This window comes from Gracilinanus agilis, chromosome 1 (assembly GCF_016433145.1).
Source record: "Gracilinanus agilis isolate LMUSP501 chromosome 1, AgileGrace, whole genome shotgun sequence".
NCBI lineage: Eukaryota > Metazoa > Chordata > Mammalia > Didelphimorphia > Didelphidae > Gracilinanus > Gracilinanus agilis.
Window position 1 is genome coordinate 478,322,937 of NC_058130.1, and position 23,062 is coordinate 478,345,998.

A 23,062-nucleotide genomic window follows, 5' to 3' on the forward strand; every position below is an offset into this window, starting at 1 on the left:
AAAATTGGGCAAATATCACAACTAGATAAGTCATAGAACATTGCACAAATAATTATTTCCATGATCACTAGCTCTCTTTTTTTTAAATTACACATTTATATGATGCCCCTATTCTGTTTTTGTGTAGAATTAGTGTAGGATAGTATCACTGGTATGTTGAAGCAAAGCCTAGAGTCAATTAATCCTATAGCTATTTTCCTCAAATGCACTTTTATCACTTGGTATTTTTTTCACAATATCTAAATAATTGCCCAAGTTTATATAAATATGTGGCACAAACATGATCCATTTTAGTTTTAATCTTAACTAGACAAGAATATATCTCAAACGTCTTTCTGGAGTACCATCACAAGACCTCTTGTACAATGATCAGAATCATATTCGGGTAGGCTGAGAGAATTTGTTCATGAGCTTAAGGTCATCTATAAATTATAAATTAGTAATAATGAGGGACATTCGAGTGATGGGAGCAAGTGTGGCTTTCCACACTGAGGATTAACTACCTTGGGGAGAGGGAAAGGAAGATTCTGTTAAGTCTGACTAGATCTCTAATCACTTCTCTCTTACAACTTTTGGCCACAGGAGGACCAAAAGAGCCTGGTGTGGAAGATTTTAGATTTCCCATTTTCCTATCAATGTCTTTGATATCTGTGGATCAGCTAATATTGTGTCTGCATTAGGAATCTAAAACAGATTCAACATGAATTTATGGCTCCACAAAGAGCCTAGAAAATCATATGTTAAATGGGAACATCTTAAAAATTTACTGTTTGTTTGATGCATTAAAATACGTAGTTAACTCCTTCCCCTTCCCCCATTAAAGAAAGCATATATGTGTGTGTGTGTGTGTGTGTGTATATATATATATATCATAAGAAATATTTTTTGAAGAATGACTTGTGTATGTCCTCCTCCAAAGAAAGAACTGATAAATGGGAGTACATACACAAGTCATTCTTCAAACAATATTTCTTATGCTATATTTCTATCAGTTCATTCTCTGGAGTTCATATCTTTTGATTATGACTTGGGGAACAGCTGATATTTTTATCTATTTGACAAAGTTCTCTATATATTTTATATATGAGACCCTTTTCTGAGAAACTGTCTATAAAATGTTTCCCCCAAATTACTGCTTTCCTTCTAATTTTGGCTACATTCATTTTACTTGTACAAAAATATTTTAATTTCATGTATTCAAAATTATCCATTTTATATCTCACGATGTTTTCTATGTATTGTTTACTCATAAATTCTTTTCCTATCCATATATCTGATATGGGGAACTTCTTAAGTATGCCCTGAAGAAAAGAATTTGAGTCATCCGTTTGCCATATGTGTTTTCTAAGCCAGGCATTCATCTGTAAAGCTTGGATGGAAAGGGAATCAGCTCTAAAAGGGAGGTAGGAAGCAGGTGATGGAATGAACTAGAGCCCTTTGTTTCTGGACAACAGTAACAGGGTCATCCTAATCTCTAAGCTAGAGAATTTTACTTAGAATGCTTTATGTACCTGTGAGAGTGACAGGTTCTTTTGGGAGATGTGGGGTGATGTGTTGTAGCAACTATTCTTATTGCACCACTTTTAGTAAATATACTTTTCTAAAAGTATCTTAAGGCTAGCTTATTAAATGATTCTTAAATAATAACCTTGGAGGGGAAAGTACCCCAATGGTGGCTCAAGATAATGGCATTTTGGAAAGCAACCATGACTCCTCCAGAGTAATATTCTTGGAATCCTGAGGGAGAGGTGGAGACTTGCTTAGGGGAATCTGACCCATCAGGGTGAGTAGGAGCTGGGATGAGGATCCTCAGGACTTCTATTTACACATATAAACAAAGATGATTTATGTTCCATCTATATTTCAGATGGGGAGAAGGCATATGACCCCACTAAATGTAATACAAAAGTTTTAATGCTATTAAGAGTCTCCAAAAAAACCTGCAGTGACTGAAGGTGAGGAAATGAATGAATGAATCCAAGTCTCAGAATGCTAGAAGTGGTAAGTGATATCAGAAATGATGTAGTCCAACCATTACCTGACCAAGAATATCTTCTATGACTCCAGAAAGTTCTCAACAAACCTAATTGAAGGGAGAACCTTTCATTGAGGTAGTCCATTTCACTTTGGGAATTTTTGAAATTTTTGAAATTTTGAAATTTTTGAAAAGGGAATGTACAATTGATACTAGAGATGCAGATTTTGAATGTAATATATTTCCAACTTCAGTGGGGAAAGAAGTAACAATAGAATTTTTTAAAAAGTCAAATATTTGGAGCCCTTAATTTGTCATCAATAACTAAAAATAACATGGCATTTGATTACTTTCATGCCTTTGTAGAAGTGGTCCAATTTTAGAATGAACTACGTTTTTTACTTTATTCATAGAATCCCAAACTTCCTACAAAATAGAGGTTAGATGGTATCTCTTACAGGAAATCTCTCCTGCCCCCAATTAATAGCACTCTCTTCCTCTGGAAGCTACTATGTATAACTTTGAATATATTTCTATGGTTGTCCCTTCTCCTTTTGCCAGTAAACAATAAGCTTCTGGAGGTTAGGAACTATTTCATTTTTGTAATCCCAGTGTCCTAATATATACAATGCTTCACACATAGGTAGCACTTAAATGTCTAGTTCAATTTAATTGAAATATTTTCTATTGACCTATTTTCATGATCCCACTCACCCATATATAGGCTTCCTTTTTTTTTTTTCAAAATTCTAAGTGTTTCATTCCAGTCATTATGTGTTATCATTCCACTGCTGATGTATTCTTAAGAAAATAAAATATTGGCTTCTTGAATTAGATGTTTATTCCTTAGTTGAAGTCTGAGTTTTTCTTTTGCAACATTTTTACAGCCCAGTGTTTTAAGTACTGGATCTGGAGACAAAAGACGGATTTAAATCCTATTTGTGAAATTTTGGAAAAGTAACTTGGTATTTCAGAGTCTAAGTTTCCACATATGTAAAATGAGGGAGTTGATTAGATGACATCTAATGTCCCTTCCAATTCTAGATCTATTACTCTTGCCTTAGTTCATGTCTTGGTAGAAAATTCCTGTTTAATGTTTATAATTATGTATGTTTTCCTCAAAACTTAAGAAGAATAACATTTTAAAAGCAGATTAGATATTATAGAGAGCTAATCCCAGGCATGGTGATTTAATTTTTGAAAAGGGAATGTACAGATACCAAAGATGCAGGTTTTGAATGCAATGTATTTCCAACTTCAGTGGGGAAAGAAGTAACAATAGAATTTTTTAAAAAGTCAAATATTTGGAGCCCTTGATTTGTCATCAATACTAAAAATAACATAGTATTTGATTTTCTAATTTCAACCTCAGTTGCCATGGTAAGTTGGAAACTCCCACCAATGGTCAACAGTATTTTTCTTCAGACAAACTCTTCAGGAATGAATCATGCATGACTTCAATGACTTCTGTAAATATTTTGTTACTTCTGGCAGATATAGGTTGGACGGTGTAATTGATTTGCCCTGGAGAGCTAAATAGAATGAATAAATGAATCAGAAACATTTTGCACTTTGAATATGTAATTAAAGTTAGTTAAAAGGACAAATTTTGTAACTGATAAAAAAAGATCAACCATTCCAGAGTTTGGATGAGTTGTATTAAATTGTGAAGTGAGGGTTTTGAAAATTGTCAGCAGTTTTTCTAATGCAAATATGGTTACCACAATGCTAACATTTTAGGTGAATAATGATTTTCCTGAATAATAGGGCCTTTATTCAGAAGTATATAATGAATGAAATGAATTTTTAGATCTCAAATCACTTTAGAATACAGGGAGCATTAGATTTTTGAAAGGCTTTGGTCTTCCTGCTAACAGCAATACACTTCTGAGGGATTTATGAAAAAGAATGCTATCTACCTCCAAAGAAAGGACTGTTGGAGTAGAAATGCAGACGAAAGCATATGATTTATCACTTGTTTATTTGTGTATATGATTTGGGGTTTGGGCTTTATAAAATTATTCACTTACAAAAATGAATAATATGGAAATGTGTTTTGCATGATAATACATGCATAACCCAGACTGAATTGCTTGAAAAGCTCTAGGAGGGGGTAGGGAAGACAAGAGGAAGAAAACATGAATCATATAACTTCAGAAAACTTCAGGAAATTTGTTATTAAAATAAAATAAAAGATAAAACATAAAGGCTTCAGTCTTGTTTCCATTTCTATGGTTCAACCTCAGTTTTCACATGGCTAACATAGTAATACTACCTATTTTACATTTCTTAGTAATATGTAAGAGTTTATTGAATAATATAAAAGCAAACAATATTTTAGGTCCTCTGAGAAGAGTATCATGAATATAAAGCATTCCTTCATACATTAGGACCCAACTGAAAATGTAATTTTAGATATAATAGTTGTTCATATTTCTAAAATATAAGTGCTTTTCTTACAACAACCCCTGGTGAGGCACGTGATAAAAATATTAATATTCTGTTTTTACAGAAGAGGAAACTGAGCCTCAGAGAGCTTTTTGCTTGGACATTCAGCAATGTGGTTGGGATATATCTGACTAAAACTATAAATTTATGAACAGGCTCCAAAAGCTTGAAGATATTTAAAAAAAGATGTATAGGCAAAGAAAAAGTCTCTTACTCCTTCATACTAACATCTAGTAATGTCCGGATGCTTTCCAATTGGAAACAAAGCTCCTGTTTTTTCCTCTATGACTTTCTTCACCCTGAGATACTTTGCTCCTATTTGAGCTAAAATTCTACCTTCTTCCTTGCTCTTCCATCTCCAACTCCTCTGATACCTGTTTGGGAAAATCTGACACTTGAATCATGGTGCTTAACTAGGAAATGCTAGTTTAGATTAGTGAGTAACTGTCTCTCCTTTTATTTCTTTAGTTGTGGATTTGTCTGTGATCATTCTCAAAGAATTTGAACCTCAGTCACTTAACTCATATAGATCACAGTTTCCATAACAGCACATTATCTCCTTTTATGGGAATTAAAATAAAAATTAATGCATCTGGATAAATTTAAGTCATCTGAAAAATAATTACAACTATATTTTCAGGTCACAAAAATGATTAACCTGCTTTTCCTGCCCTAAGTAGGGATAAATATAAAGGAGATAATGTTTTGTTACTTATGCAACATATTTTGCTTCTCACAATGACAAAGCCATTATTTACAAAGCTAATTTAAAATACATAGAGGATGAAGTATAATTTCAATATGAATTAATAACACTACCTGTGATAATATATTTCCAGTATAATCTTTAAGATAATTTCTAGTTTAATCATATTCTCTCCATATATCAATGATGCTATACTGAATTTTTCCAATGTGGCTTGAAACTGGGAACAGAATATGCTTAGGTGTAGAATGTGCATTGGTGAGGAGATTCTCTTGTCTCTTTTCTCTATTCAGATTCTTCAACCTACTGTAATACTCCTAAAAGTAGGAGAGCAATGGTAGTAGAGTTATCTATATACATTTCAAGCGGTTTTAGTTTTTTATGCATATATTATTTTAGATTTATTTGCACTCCTACATTGTGTACTTCTTAAATGGAACTTTCCTAGATACAAGAGGAAAATACTTGTAGGTGGTACTGGTTATCTACAGTGTAAAGGATATTTCATTCATTTATTCACTCATTCAACGAGCATTTATTAAACATCTACATTTAAATGTTATGTGCAAAGGATACTGCTCACAATATGATTTTACTTAAAATGTAGGGGAGGAGGGAAAACACAACAATGAAATGGCAAATCACTAATATGTTTCAGACTTTTTATGTAGCTGCATGGATTTGAAAATCATATGTGGGAGCATTTACAAATATTCTTAAATGCCTTAATGTGCTTATTAAATGAAATTTTGGGCCTTGTTTTAACATTTAGTTTGCTTATGATTTATGATGTCTTTTTCAACCAATCATGCCAATTCTTTATGCAAATTGCAACATTTGCCTTAATATGGCACTTTATTATAAAGCCGTAAAGCAGACAGTGGTGAAAGCCCTCATAGTGCTACTTTGACAGACCATTAGAAATGAAACCCTGTACTGCTGCTTCACTTACAGAGAGAACCTAAATAAATCTATGTAATGGTTCTGTGTCTTTACTTCCCTCTATGTTAAGCTATATTTCTGCCTAATGTAATTTGCAATTACTTACTTTTCCCGGGGGAGGATATTCAAGTGAAGAAATGAAAACCATTTCCCGTCTCAATCAGAATCTTCCTCTCCCAAGGCATCCCTTAATTGTACAGACTGTGAAAGGCATTCACTCTTTGGCTCTATGGCATTTTCTCATTCAAGAGTAATGAGTTCCCTCTTCTTAAAAAAGTATTCAGAAGCCCTCGCATTCGAGACACACTACTGTCAACATGTACACACACAATTGATTACCCAATTTATTGGTGATATTGTACATGTCATCATCGTGCAGTTTAAATGATTTTGACAGGGCAGAAAGGTACAATGACAGATGCAGAAATAAATGATGGGTTTAAGTTTTCAAATGTTTCTCCAGCATTTCACTGAGTGGCAGGTTGATAAATTAAAATTACAGTTGTGGCATCAGGCCTGAAAGAATAACCACTTTCGATTACAAAAATAGTGCTCCAGAAAGTCTGTGTAGTCTCCAGAGAAGTAGCCCGAAGAACACCAAAGGCAAAAAAAAATGAACATGTGAATTTCCTAAAGGAATCATTAATTTTAAGGCAGCAGTGTATCCGCTTGGAAAAACAAAAGTAAATTCTGAGGTGGAGAAGATTGGCTTGCTATCTTTTCTTCCTTTCCCTAGGAGACATGGAGAAAGTTGATATTCTGAATTTCTCCTCTAGGCTCAGCCAATGTGTAATTGATTCTATGCTGTCAGAGGCACACATTTAAAGCTTCAGGTTACCTTTCCATTGAAACATCTCCTTAGACCTTATTAACACTGTTGAACTTCTAGATTGCTGTTTCCAGAACATGGTTCTATTCTCTTATCAATTTGCCATCTAAGAAATTTCTAAGATATTTTAATCAGTAACCCTCATGCAAATTTGTTTTTGATGATGCCTTTTCTATTTGAAAGTTTCTTCCCATTCGCATTAAAACTGAAGTACAAGGGGATTATCTTATAAGTCGGCTCATTCCATTTTAGATACCTCAAAGGAAGTTCTATTTTTTTTTAAATTGAGACAAAAGCTACTTAACACTCCCAACAAATGGCCTCGATTCTAAATTCTATCTTCTGAAGCCATGTAGAAAAAAAATAGTCTGTTTTTTCTTCCACATGACTTTCCTATATAAAAGAAGGTTGCTGTGAATGCTTAACTCATTAATTCTTTCTCATGATTAACACTTTCAGCTATGGGGCGTTGTGAACAGAATGCTGAATTTGAAGTCAGCAAGACCTGAGTTCAAATCCTTACCAGAAAACCTCAAATTAACATTATCTGTGTTGTATTTTTTTTAAAAGCTTTATCTTCTGTCTTAGAATCAATACTAAGTATTTTAAGTATTGATTCTAAGACAGAAGAGTAGAAAGGGTAGGAAACTGGGATTAAGTGACTTGCCCAGGGCCATACAGCTAGAAATTATTTGACACTGCAGTTGAACCCAGGTCCTTCCTCTTCTAGGTCTGATACTCTATCCATTGTCCTGTCTAGTTGCCCAGTTATATATATATATATTAACTTTATTTAATTTGTTAGGGTTTCCTAATTCGATTTTAATTTGGTTTGGGCTGCCCTTGAGTTTAATACCTTTTCTCAGAGCAGAGAGCACTGGTTTGAATTCTGAGCATTTTGTTAGAAGTTTTCATAATGACACATTGATTGTATGATGGTGGATATGTCACTTGGCCCCATTTGGCTCAAAATTTCCTTCTCTGTAAAATGATGACATGGGTAATAGATTACATGATCTTTAGGTTTCCTTCTAGGTCTTTCAGACTATCATTTTTTTTCTACATCTAAGTATAAAATATTTATAAAATGTTGACCAATATAGGAATGAGGTCGGTATGCCATTACAGATGTTTTTCCAATCAAAATGTTATATCCAGTTAATCAGCAAGTTGCTAATGCAACTAAATTAAATAAGCCCTTCTCCTTAACCTTCATATTTTCTTTAGTCATAGCTGAGAATAAGCTTTAGCCTTCCTGATAGTTCTCTTACAGATCCATTAGCCTCTTTTGTATTGGCCATTGATCTTGTGCCCCAGCTTCCATCTTTATCCATGTGCTTTTAAAATCCGAGCTCATTAAAGTTACCTGTGAAACCATATCAGTCACTCTAGAAGGTTCCCCCCTTTTCCTCATTAGAAAAATTCATAGTGGTATTAGAAAAAATTTCTGATAGACTTCTATCTTTCTTGATTCAGCTCTCTTTTTATGATCTCAGGACTTATGGATTTTTTTCTTTTAATTCTTTGAAATCCAATTTCCTAAAATGTATAAATATATAGTGACATTCAGTATTCCCTTTTGAATATCAAGAATCCAGTGATGATGTGGTTATATGAAGTTCTGGTCATTTTCATTTCACTAATTAGTTCCTTCTTATTGGTCAGAATTGGGTCTATAGTAATAAATTCCCTAAAATTTCTTCTACTGTGAGAGATGAAATTATCTGCCAGCTAATTTAAGAATTCATCAACGGTTCTACTTTGCCTGGAATGGTCCTTGTGACAGATGTCTAAGTAATTGAAGACTTCCATAATTACCACCTATCTCAAAAAAGGTGAGAGTGAGGAAATCACTTTGTAAACTTTGAAGTACTATGGAAATGTAAGCCAATGTGCCTATTGTATCAAGCTTCTGTTCCATTTTGGTGATTTTAAGAAATTTCTTTCACCTGAAAATGGAATATTTCAATTGTAATGTTCCTTCTATTTTTTCTCATCAAATTGTTATCCACTATTCTTTGCTCCTTCTATTTCAGGGATTTTCACTCAATGATTAATTTTTAATATATGATACTTCTTTGTCACCCCTCCTGTGTCACTTAGTAATAGAAATTCTTTTAATTGCCATATTCAAGTTAGGAGGCTCATTTCACTGTTTTTGTAATGTCTAAATGGCCATATTTAACTGATTGCATTACATTCTAGATAGCTAAGTTGTCTGATGAATAGAGTACTGATTTAGGGTCAAGAAGACCTGAGTTAAAATCCAGATTCAGATGCTTACTAGCTATGTGTCCTTGGGAAAGTTACTTCCTCTGTCTGCCTGTTTCTCCCAGGATTGTTATGAGGATTAAAAGCGGTATTTGTAAACTGCTTAGAACACTGTCTGGTCTAGAGTAGGCACTTAAACATTTATCCTATTCCCTTCATATTATTCCCATTTTCAAACTCATTTTATTACCTATACTTTATAAACCAGCATTCACATATTCCTATGATCATAAGAATTGTTTTTTTCTGTTATTTTCTCCTGAAATTAGTAAACACCTCCTCCACTTGTTGTTGTTCATTATTAACATCTGAGATGTCTTTTATAGTATTTCTTAATAAAGTGCTATGTGGCTACTATTCCATGCCACTCCCATGCCCCATCCCTTTCCAATTTTCAGCCTAAAATTAGGTTGTTAATCTCTGGCCAAGCACGTTCTTCCCAATCATTGTGATGAGTACCCCATTTCTAGCCAAAAGCTCATAACTCAGTTATCTTAAATCCTGGTTTTGAATACAATTTACACAGTCTGCTATTCATATATCATTTCATGTCTTCTAACATTCTAATTGAAGTGATAAGAAAACATAACATTGTGCTCTCTAATCCTTTAATTTTACTGCCTAGTTTTCTTTAGGGATATTTTCTAGGCCATATCAGCTTGGTTTTTAAAGTCTCAGCTTATTCTGTTTGTCCTAAATGAGGATAAATTATAAAATCTCTTACATAAAGCATTAAGGAGAGGGCACCTTGGTAGAGTGGAATGCACAATGGATTTGGAGGCAGACAACTTGAGTTCAAATTCAGGAAATATTACTATTACTTTTGGTGCAACAGAGTCTGTCTGGCTCTGTGAAACTCAACTTCCTCATCTGAAAAATGAACAGATTATACTACATGATCTATAATACACTTTGCAGTAGATTTTTATAAGAAAAGACTCACCCTACAAAGTCTTTCTATATAATATTTTTCATAACCTACTTTGAAATACTTGACTTCATATTTCCCTGATTTTTAAAAAAATTCTAGCTAATTAAAATAAAAACAAAATCAATTTTAAAAGGATAACTTAGCCTAATTAAATACTCTGTTTCAGGCAAAGCATAGTGAAGTTGAATTAGAGGATAAAAAAGCAGTTATGATGTAGAGATTTAAAAGAAAATGGTAATGTAATACTGTACAGCTTATTATATCATTAAACAAAAATTCTCAAATGGAAAACCAATGGAGGTAAAATGGTAAAGATTATCACATTATAATGCATATTCTAAAGAGTCTAATTATAGTCCTAAAATTATCTAAAGATTTGAAAAAAATTGGTCTAAAGACATTTTTACATGCTTAAAAATGGTTTTCCTCTAAATAGAGCTATGGGAGTTAACAAAGCGAATTATGGAAACTAAAGTCAATCTTGAAAAAGAGTCAGGAAGACTTGGGTTTAAATCCTGAGTCTATCTAGTGGTATAAGGAAGTTGTCACAGAAGGTCTCTGAGACTCCAATTCCTCATCTGAAAAATAAAGATAATAATACCTGTAGTAGATTCCTCACTAGCTTGCTGTGAGGTTGAAATGAGACAATATATATAAAGCTTCTTGCAAAATTGAATGCTATAATAATGAAAGGGAACATGGCATAGTTGATCTGGTCTGGAAGCCAGGGAGACACATTTTAATTTTATTTATGACACATACTATCTGTGTGACCCTAGACAAGTTACTAAAACTTGGTTTTCTAGTCAACTTCCCTAAGACCATACATTGCAGGGGAAGTGATGCTGTACATTAGTAGAGGGAGCTTCTTCACCCAGAAGTTCTCTAAATCAATGAAATCAAAGGCCTAGTTTCCCAATTATGATTAGGCTTGTTCTGCTTGTTTCTAGAAATCAAAAAATGTATGCATGGATAAAAGCTATAAGAGACAGATTGGATTTTGATGCAGAGAAAAAATTTCTGAAACTTAGAAGAATGGGATGCCTCAGGAGGTACTGGCCTTCCTTTTATGTGAGAATGCAAGCAAAAGGTAAAGAAAGACTTGTTAGGTATGTTTTAGAAGGATGGAAGGAAACTAGCATTTATTAACTGCCTGCTCTATGCCAATAACTGTGCTTTACACATATTACCTGATTCGGTCCTCACAACAATCCTGGAATATAGGAGTCACTACAACTTCCATTTTACATTTCAGGAAACTGAAGCAAAAAGAGGCCAAGTGCTTTGCCCAGGGTTACAAAGTTAGTAAGTGTCTGAAGCTAGAATGGAAATGAGGTCTTTCTTTTTCTGGGCACTAAGGTGGAGCAGGGAATAGAGAGCTTGGCTGGAGTCAGGAAGACTTGTTTTACAGAGTTTAAATCTGGCTTCAGACAATTATTAGCTATGTGACCCTGGACAAGTCACTTAACACTGTTTGCCTCAGTTTCCTCATCTGTAAAATGATCTAGAGAAGAAAATGGCAAAGCACTCCAGTCTCTTTGCTAATAAAACCCACAAAGAGTTGAACATGACTGAAAAGTAACTGAACAAATCTCCTTTCTCCAGGCCTCTTTCCCTATTCACTGAACCACCCAGTTGCCTCTATAATCCCTTTATAAGAAATTCTTGCTCAACTAGGGCTTTGTTTAAATGGTCCCAGATGTCCCTTTTAATTCTGAGATTCTAATCACAAGTCTTGCATGGAAGTAAAATATAGTGGTGGTAGGAAACTTCAATAATCCAGATATCCACTTTAAATTCTTTTTTTCACCAAAAGCTGGGAAGTTAATATATTTTTCTCTTGCCATGATTCAATTCAATTTAGCTTATGAAACATTTGTCACATGCTTTCTTACTCTGGCTATGGGTTAGGAATAAAAAGACCAAAATGAAAGTCAAGATAACTTGAACAGGATTCTTTTATCCTTGGAAAGATAAGAGGAAGTGAGGACTGCTTTTTTGACTTGCATATAACCCACAAAGAGTAACTAGTTGCTGAAGTAGATATGATGGAACTTGGGTCAGAGGAAGCAAAAGATTACATTAGATTTCGCAATTTGAAATTGATGAAAGCTGGCATAATCTGATACATACTGCAGGTATGGGGAAAAGGAATTCCTGGATATCAGAGTGAATTAACATCTAAATGCCTAACCTTTCCATAGGAGGGGCTAGCAAGTGATGGGTGAGATATTAATCATTATAAAATTTTGAAGGTCAAAGGGAGAGATATAAGTAGGAGAATAAGTAGTAATGAGATGATGGGTATGCTCCAACCAATTTTAGATTTTTAAAAACAGGTAAAGAAATGACAAACTGTTCTTTGTAATGGAATGAACACAGGAGGGAAATGTGTTCTTGTAAGAATAGTGTAAGAAGTGCTCAAACTCAAATTGAGCTGAGATGGGGAAAGAATGGAGAAAAAAGCCACTTAAAATTTTTAAATTTTTAAAAAAACTACACAGGTAAAAATAGTTTGATTAGGTAAAAATATGACTACTGATCCAGGTGGCTAGGATGATCTGGTAAAGGATCATGGAGAGGAGGTAAAAATTATCAACTGTAATATTGCTTCTCTTTTCTCTGATAAAGAAAATGATTATTGAATGAAACTGTCAGGAATCAATAGAGTCAAAATGACAGGACCAAAAATTCCTACAATTGTAGGGTACACTGTACATGTGAAAAGATGGTCTTGATGGGTTTCCCATAGTCAACTCAGATACCCTGATGTGGTCAACCCTCATGCTTAGCATATCCAAAAATTAACTCATTATCTTTTCCTCCAAACTTGCTCATCTTCCCATTTCCCTTTTCTATTGATGGTAGCACTATCCTTTCTCATTTGATTTTGAAATATGAGCATCATCTTTGACTCTTCCTTTTATCTAAGCCCCTTTTCCAATCAATTTCTGTGCCTTGTTGATTTCATCTCCTCCTTATCCTTTATGTTTATCTCCTCCTCTGCATTTAGTCTTCCACAACCCTCTACTCCACTTAACTCAGGGACTCATGATCTATCACATTGATGACTAACAATCTTCTTAACTAGTATGCTCTATACCTAAATCTATCTTTTTGCTGAACTAAACTGACAAAATGGATCTTTGATCTCATCAGATTTAGAGTTTTCTTCAATGATGCTGTTCACAATTTATCTAAGTCTGTCTGTTCTATATGACTCATCTATTTTCTCCAAAAGTTCACTCTACACTTGTCCACCCACACATATTATAGGTCTTTTTCATCTTATCCTGACATTGTAAGAATACGAGGGCAGCACTCTGTCTGCCCACCTGTCATTCTTTGTTTCAGCCCATCTTCTCTTTTTGTCAAACAATTCCTTGATAATATCTTTCCTGTTCTTCAGAATTTCCCACCGGTTACCTCAGGGGTCATTAAATTAGGGCCAATAGACCAAATCTTGTCCCCCTGCCAGTTTTTTTTTTTTTTATGACCACAAGTTAAGAATAGTTTTTATATTTGTTGTATCTAAAAATGTAAAAACTATGCATAATTCTCAGGCCATACAAAAATAGTGGTGGGCAATATTTGGTCCCTGGCCATGGTTTTCTGATCCTTGGGTTATATCAGTGATTCCCAAAGTGGGTGCCACTGCCCCCTGGTGGGTGTTGCAGTGATCCAGGAGAGCGGTAAATGCCACAAAGGTGCATTTATCTTTCCTATTAATTACTATTAAAATTAAAAAAATTAATTTCCAGGGATGCTAAGTAATATTTTTTCTGGAAAGGGGGCAGTAGGCCAAAAAAGTTTGGGAGCCACTGATGCAATTTTCTCACACCTACCACCATCTATCTCTCCACTGCCCTTTATACTATTTTCCCTTCTTTTCTTTAATGGCCTTGAGATGTTTGATCTTTGGGATAGTTAGTTTTGTATGCTGCTTTTCCTTTAGCTGCATAATGATAGACTTCCCTTAAACTCTTCAAAATTGAATTACTTCATCAATAAATTTGGGATACTAATACCTGTAAGTGGTGGCTAGTTGGCACAAGGATAGAGTGCCTGGAGTCAGGAAAATTCATCTTTCTGAATTCAAATAAAGCCTCAAACACTTATTAGTTTTGTGGCCCTGAGCAAATCATTTAATCCTGTTTACCTCAGTTGCTTCGGCTTTAGATAATAAGTTTTTATAAGAATATGAATCCTTTCTTTCCTCTTTGTTTCTGTTTCTTTGTTTCTTTGCTCACTCCTTTCCTTCCTTCTCTTCCTTTCTTTCATCCTTTCCTTCCTTCCTTCCTTTCTTCCATTTTTTCTGTTGTTTATATTAAATTCAATTTGTCTGTCAATAAACATTTCTTAAGCAACTAATATCTGGCAGCACTGTGCTAAGCTCTAGAGTAAAAAGAAAGGCAAAAGATAGNTCCTTCCTTCCTTCTTTCCTTCCTTCCATTTTTTCTGTTGTTTATATTAAATTCAATCTGTCTGTCAATAAACATTTCTTAAGCAACTAATATCTGGCAGCACTGTGCTAAGCTCTAGAGTAAAAAGAAAGGCAAAAGATAGTTCCTGCTCTTAAGGAATTCAGAGCCTAATAGGGGTGTGGAGGGAAATGACAAGCAAACAACTATGTACTAACAAAGTTATATATAGATTAAATTAGAGCTATTCAATAGAGGAAAGGTACTAGCATTAAGGGATATTGGGAAAGGTTTCTTATAGAAGGCTGGATTTTAGTTGAGACTGGAAGGAAACTAGGGAAGCCAGTAGGGAGAGAGGAAGGGTGGTCTAGCAAGGAGTGGAGCAGCAAAAATACCTCTCTTTGAGATGGAGTGTCAGGTGTGAAAAACAATAAAAATTCCTGTGACTATGGATTTGAAAAAAGTGGTGGTCATGGTGGGAAGGGAGGAAGGGAGATGTAAAAAAACCTGAAAATGTGGGAGGGAGTCAAGTCATTAAAGCTTCTGAATGCCAAAGAAAGGATTTTATATTTGAGTAACTGGAGTTTATTAAATGAGAGTTAGAGAGGTGATGTGGTCAGATCTATGCTTAAGGAAGACAAATTCTTCAGCTATGTGGGGGATGAATTTGAATTGAATTTGTTGATGGTTGGTATCTTGCACATAACTGGGTCACTACAGAGATTAGTAAGATATTGCCACAGTCAGACATTGGTTAAATCACTTTTAGAGTGAGAAATCTGTATTATGATTCCAATTTAAGTATATCTTTTCCTTAGATGATGAGTGATGAGGGAAATATAGAGTAGGTTGCCAGGGCCTTTATATTTTGAAATGTAGGCTTTGGCTTTCTAGGCAAGATACCCTAGAAAATTTGGGAATATTTTTATAGTATCTTTCTTATTTTGTGTCACATTAAAGGTATTTTTTCGATGGATTATTATAATCATAACTATTATCACTCAGTTAATGTAATTATAAAAAATGAACTTGGTTTTTAATTCCAAATTTATTCAGGCTTAAGCAAAAGTAAATAAGAATTTTAAAATTTCCTAGAACACACACATATACATATGTGTTATTATGTTTGTATATAGTAGTACAAAAGATAATTCATACATGGAACATCTCAAAACTTAAAACTTAGTAAACTTTGTATGTTTCTGGTCCTTTATAAGTTTAATCTAGCTAGATTTGAGAGGACCCAATACCTTCTTTCAGTTAAGAAGGAAGATAAGGATCTGAGTCTCATGTTGTCTTTAAGGCCCATGAAGATATGGCAGGTGTATTATGGAGATTATAAAGGATTAAGACTTTTCAGTTATTGCCTAGGAGTAAAGGTGGGGCATTGTTAGATCATATGTTTAAGTTCTGTTTTATTCTGATATTCAGTGAAATTTCCATGGTGAATCTAATGTTGCTTAAAAACCTGAAATTCTGAACTTAGCTCAATAACCTTTCTTCACGTGCTGAGACTTTCTGGATTTATAACTATTGCTGCTGAAATTAACATTTGCCCTTTTAACCTTACTTTTCATGGTGAAAAGGTTAATATATATAGGTATCAAGGAAGAAATCTGACTCACACATTTACCTTAATTAAGACATATATTAAAGTTGTATTATATTTTCTTCCATTTTGCAAAACTTATTCATAATTATTGGTGCTTATAAATCAATTTGATAATCTGTTATTCTTACTTGATGGCTAATTTCCATTTAAATTTCTTTCTTCTCCATATAAAAATAATCTTTTGGTGATTGGATGTAACTCTAGGCATTGCATATAAAAGTAAAACTTGATTTTCTGATCTAATGTGGAGTGCCAGCCTAATAATAATTCAGTTTCCTGACTGCCATTGGGATCATTATGTCTTAATATGCCTCATAGAACAGTAATAGTCCAGTGAAGCAGGAAGTAACTAAATAAGACCCTGGTGGCCTACAAGAGTTAAAGCATCTTCTTGAGATAGTTTACTTTTAACTGGTTCAGGTCCTACTGTAATAGACTTTTTTTTTTTTTTCAACTAGTAGAGACAGAAATTGTCTTAAATGGAATCACATTTTGATGTCACTTAACAATCCATAGTAGAGTAGTAAAAACCATTGTCAATGGGCTAAATAATTTACCACTTCCAGTTAGTATACCAAAAAAGGTATTCTGTCAATGGAAAGAGAATTGAAGCTACCTGGATCCAAGTCTTGTCTGGCACACATTGGCTATATTGCCCAGGGCAAATCATTTAACTTCTCAGTGCTCTAGGCAACATCTCTAAGAATATAAGGTGAACAACTGCACTGATATGGAATGTCCTCAATGGAAGCCCTACTTGAAACTCCCTATGCTGGTTAAATTATGGGGGTCCAGTCCCAATTTCTATCACCCCAAAGCCTGTGTAAGTACAGCAGAGAACTTTATTATCATAACTGTAAATATAATTTTGTACCCTTGGCTTCATTTCCCAGAATCCTTTCCTTTTTCATCCCCATGCTGTGTCCTTACATTTTGGTGATAAAAGTTTGCTGTAACCTCACCTTTTTTTTCTTCCCATGCTCTCCTCCTCTTCCCCCTGTCCGAAGTCAGGTTATCTTTCTCTCTCTCTCTCTCTCTCCCTCTCTCCCTTTTATTCTTTCTCTCTCTCTCTCCCCTAATGGTTTTTATTTCCTCTACTTCAAGTTATTATTAATAAAATTATTATAAAATGTAATACTTGGAGTATTGTATATTAATTTTTAATCTTACATAACACATCATTGAAAGCTAAGCTATTGGAAAAATATGAGATACAGAGTCAGTGATGAGCAATATGATCACTTGTTGATTAATGCTTTGATTTCTGAGGGACGAGATTTCCACATGTACTGACTGATACAAACACTGGCTTAAAATACTGGCTTAATTTTACATAATTAAGAATGTCTATGCAAACAACTATCATGCTTCTGGGTTAAGATCTTGGCTAAGGTTTCAAGAAGGTTATTAAACATGTCAAAAATATGCAAAACAAAGTTATGTGGCAATGTGTTCTGGATGTTATGAAAAAAATGGAATAAACTCAGACTAATTCATGAGAAGAGTAAACATCAACAAGCAAAATGTAACAGAACAAAAACCCTGTATAAAGTGAGACACAAATTGTTATTTTAATCTCTTCTAATGAGAAAATGAAAATTGGAAAATTAAATATTTCAAATTATTCTTGCACTATGAGGCAATTACCAAAATATGGAGAAAAAACTTGCTGAAAGTGTTTATATGAAACTCATTTATTTTTTTATTTAAAAAAATTTCCAGTCAACAAATATGTTTCCTTCTCTTTACTTCCTTCCCTACCACTTATTTTACTGTTATAGGAAATGAACTTCTTAAAAGTAGTTCTTGGGAAGCTTGGAGGAAAGAAGGAATTCCACTGGTTCAAAAGGTGAGTTTTGCACTTGATGGCTATAAATAAAAATACAAGCATAATGGAGAAAAAGTAATCCCTATCATTTCCAATTAAAAGCCTTTCCTGGATTGTTTTTGGTTAAACAAGTAGGCACTAGTTCAACTTTTTTTTTTTAACAAATGTAACACTATTTTTGCCAAATACCCTGAAATTTTCTTAAAAGCAAGCCCCTAGAGAGATTTTATGTCCTCTTCTTCATATTCAATACTATATTTCCTTGTGCTAGGCATCAAAAATACTAACACCTGCTTATTGACTAGCTACTAATCAGAATAAACTTTTATCTTTCACAAATTTTACTTTTCAATGACAAAAAAGGAAATATTCATTGAATTTCAGATTCCAATAATGACAAATGTACACTATTGTCAGCAATGCCATTATATAATGAATTCTGTGAGAGCAATTGGAATTTCAGAATTATTTCAAGATTCAGCAGTTAAAGTACCAGGGATGGTTAGCTTGAAGTCTCACCTTTATATGCCTCAGGGTTCTTCCTCTGTGTGTTCAGAGCAGCATTCAATATGATGGTGTTGGGGAGATGAAAGTGAGATAAGAGGAAAGTGGAAAAGAACAAGCATTGGAAGACAGGTTTAGAGAAGAAGAGAGGAAGCAACACTGAATTAGACAGAATGAGAGAAAAAGAGAACAGAAATTGGATAGACAGAAATGTTTAGATTCAAAGGAACTGGGAGAACAAACACACAAAACTAAAGCTTACCTTTACAACGGAAATCTATCTTTTTAATTTGGTTTGTGTTGTGTTTTATTGAGACATAACATTTTATATTCATTTACCAAATGAATTATCGATGTGAAATTATTCACTGTACATATTTAATAGCAAAATTTCATAAAGTAATTGTCAAAACAAAGACAGCTATGTTGATATATGAATAAAGCATGCATCATATGAGTTCATATGAATATGGAGTTTACATGATCTCAGAAGGAGCCTATTATTTATCTGAGTTAAACAATCAGTGGTGAGAAAAGATTTGCAGAAATACTCACCCAACAGACAGGAATGGCTCCTTTGATTCAAGTCTATCAAGTAAATAACACATATTTTAAAATATATACACTGCAAATAAATAATATGCTAAGCATTTACAAGATGTCTTTTCATGGAAACAGTAAAATTATTGCATCAACTGGTACATAAATACATAATTTAGCAATTCTGAATAATCATAAAATATTAAATTAGTTCACCCATTGTGAAGTAGAATGATTTCTCTCTGGGATAATATGGAATCTAACTGAAATGGAACAATGTTCTCATTTAAAGGAAAATTTAGTCAGTGTATAATAATAGTCAGTATATTTACTGTTTGTGGGAAACTTCTTTGTAGGGGAGATGATATTCTATCTCTTTATGATCTTATCATGAGAAGGAATTTTTATTACATTTCCCCATATTTTAGTTCAATCACTAATTCCCTCAGTATATGAGGTTTATTATTACTATTTTATTTATTATTTATTACACATATTCTCAGAAGTAATTTCTTCCAAGAATAATTTGCATCCATCAATAGTCAGATCAACTTTAGAGGATAATTCTTTGCTATTATTGTTTCTCTTAAAATAGATAATTTCAAAAATCTATTTTCAATGAATTTGGGATTTTTTTCCCTTTAAACTAAGTCTATTCTATCACAATTTACATTTTTGTTCAGGGTCAAGAGTGAATGAATGCAAGATTATTTGTCATTAGGAAAAAGTAACACATTCATGATCTTTTTATTTTGCTTTTTGTTGTAAATTATAATTATTTAATTAACATTTCTGCTTTAACAATAAATATGAAGAAATGAATTTCACAAGGCATATTAAATTCTACAGAATGACTCAAGAAATATACTTTTGTATGCAAAAAATCCTTGTAGTGAACATAAAATTGACCTTGGCAATGAAAGCCTAAATATAAACATAATTCATTGTTTTTCAATAACAACTTAGTTCATATTAGACCTCTACTAAACATAATCTAGGATCCATGTCTTTCTGTTGTATTTATTTTTAAGTCTCTAAATAGCAAGATTATAAAAAGTAACCACAGTAGGCACAGTGTTACACATGATACTTCAAATATTCTGCTATAGAAATATAAATTATAGATTAAAAACAAGGGATATCACTTGATGCATATATTCAACAAGGGTTTACTTGAAAAAAAAAAGCCAATAACTTTCTAGTATTTTTTTTGATACTAACTAGCTGTACCATATAACACTGGGTAAGTCACATTTTAAAGGTTCTGTTTCTTTATTTTAATATATGATATATTTTAATGTTTAAAATACATGTTAACAAATTAAAATATAATATTTTAAATATAACAGTTAATCTCTATTATATTTTATAGCTTGAAAAATGATAATATGAATTAGGCCAATAATTCCTAGGAGTAAACCAATTACCTAATTGACAGGCTAAGACTTCAGATCTTATAAAATGGTACTTGTGGATTTTCTTTTCTTTTTGTAAATGTTTTTAAATTTGGATGGACAAATTTTAAGTCCTTATATTAAAATGCTGCTTAAGATGTTATATAAATATCTAAATAGTATAAGTTTAAATATAAGAAGTTTTTCATAAGTATCTAAAGATGCTTTATGTCAAATACAAGAAGTACTTTTAGTGATTTTAGAAATTTTTACTCTCAAAAAGGTCCAACACAAATTTGTTTCTCTCTACAATTTTGCAAAGGCACAAATATATAAAATAATGATAATCAAAAGGGACCTTATAAACTTTTTTTGGGTTCCTTCCCCATGATGCTACTGTTAATAATTAACCTAAACTCTATCCCAGAGACAAAAAAGATTTTAACATATTAAACTGTTTGCTGACTTAAGAGTCTTAAGAGTAGCATATAAAGTATTTACCATTTCGCTTCAATTTTATAACCTTGCAATCCTTTTTATTCTTCTTCCTCTTTTATTGTAATTACTCATATAGACTGTTCTCACTAATCATAGAGTTGTCACCTCAGTTCAAGGGCTCATCAGATCTTGTCTGTGTTATTACAGTGATCTCCTGATTGCTCTCTATCAGAAATCTTTCCTCACTCCAATCCATGGTTCCTACAATTGTCAAAATGATTTTCCTTCAAAGGAGGTTTGACCAAGTTACTCCCTTCAGTCAATTATAGAGGTTCTCTTTTGCCTCTGAGAAAAAATATAAACTCCTATGGCAATTCTTTTCCAGTTTGGACTCTTCCTATTTTTCCAGGCTTGTTATACAGTTACTACCTTTCTTGTACTCTATGATCCAGTCAAATTGGATTTAATGGATCTTTGTTCCTCATATATAGCATTCCTTTTTCTGTTCCTGTGTTTTGAAAACTCTAAATTTGGAATACAATTACCCCTCACCTCTACTTCATAGAATCCCTCTTTACTTTAGAGATGGAGTTCAAACACAACTTTTTACATAAAGTCTTTTGTGATCTCTTTTGACTACTGGTGCCCTCCTTCCTTATCAGACATATACATATCCTACTTAACTTTCTGTTTTTGTATCCCAAATACCTAGTATAGTTCTTGTCAGATAGTAGGAGTTCAGTAAATGTTTGCTGATTTAATGGTTTCCATCTTCAGTTAATCATTGGATTTTCATCTTAAATGTTTCTTCCATATGCTTCAACTTCTTTATTCCTAATATAATCATTGGAGTCAAGGGCTGTAGTATAATTTCATATTTTTTTACTTCTAAATGGTCATCCTGATCCTGGTCTTTTCCCACTTCTAATTCACTATTCATACTATTAGCAGACTAATTTTCTTTAAATGCTGCTTTTATTACATGCATCTCTTGATTAAAAAAATAGTGGCTCTTTATTTTCTACTGCATCAAATCTAAATTCTATTGCCTGACATTCAGAGTTCTTCCTAATCTGGCCCAACTAACACATTGGCTCTTATTTTCCACAGTTTCCCCAAAATATTTTCTACTTTAATCAGGTCAATTTTCTCACTCTCCTCTAAACTTTCAAACTTATGTCTGGCCTCAAGGCTTTGTATAAATTATTTTATTAACTTGGAATACTGTAATTCAACATTTTCTTGAAAGCTGAGCACAAATTTCTAAACTCCTATATGCATTATACTGCAAATTACACAATTTAGCATTTTCCACATTGTACTTTTTATTGTCCTATAATTTTAAACCATGGTGGGAGAGGGGAGAGAGAGAGAGAAGGAGGGAAGGAGAAAGGGAGTGTTTTGGTTACTTAATTAGTTCATAATTTCTATTAGAGCACATCTTTAATTTCTTTTTCATACCTCACAAAACCTAGCATGGGCTTATATGGTTCATAGGTAATAAATTTTTTAGTGTTGTTTTTTATTTATCTGAATGTTTCAGAGAGGTAAGTGGATATGACACCAATTTGGTTTTACCTCATTCACTTCTCTGACTTTCAAAGTGGATTTAATGACTAATATCAGTTGGTAGACATGTATTGGGTCTGTGTTTGGGAATGAAAGTCTTTCTTCACAGATTTCATCTCACATAAGGTTTTATGGTAAAGACCACATGAGTTCTGATGTTGGTATTGTGTGGGAGGGAGAGATGTTTGTATACGTGTCTGAGGGCTGTGTGACTCATGGATATCATTGGGTGTGTACATTTTTCAAGGTTAAGGTTAGAGAGTAAAAGAGAAAGGGGGAAATATCCCCATACATAGCTTGATCTTTTCCCCTGGAGAGATGCATTGGTGAGGAGACGATGAGTTAGATACTGAGATGAGTAGTACTATGCAGTAATGACAGCAGAATGGTAAGAAAGTTCCCGTCCGATTGAACTGCTAAGCAAAAATGTGGAGAACTAGCACATGCAACTGTGGCATTTTCTACAGTCATTCAATCCATGGAGAGACTCTGGTTCCCTACCAGTGCTGACTATCCAACGTTAACTCATTAAATCCTTTGCTATACCAGGAATCAGTTGAGAGTTTTGATAAGTATATGGAATTTATGCTAATTTTATACCAATTGAGCTCCATTAAAAGTGAGATTCTGACCTGGGTTACTTAAGACATTTGA

General features: G+C 33.4%; 1 protein-coding gene across 1 annotated transcript in view; it reads right to left on the reverse strand.

Moving 5' to 3' along the window:
- The window catches only part of RALYL (RALY RNA binding protein like), a 572,389-nt gene that overhangs the window by 231,761 nt on the left and 317,566 nt on the right, over window positions 1–23,062 (reverse strand). Inside the window, exon 3 of the mRNA XM_044682437.1 lies at window positions 19,023–19,055. Coding sequence (XP_044538372.1) covers window positions 19,023–19,055 — 33 coding nt within the window. The remainder of the gene's footprint in view (window positions 1–19,022; window positions 19,056–23,062) is intronic.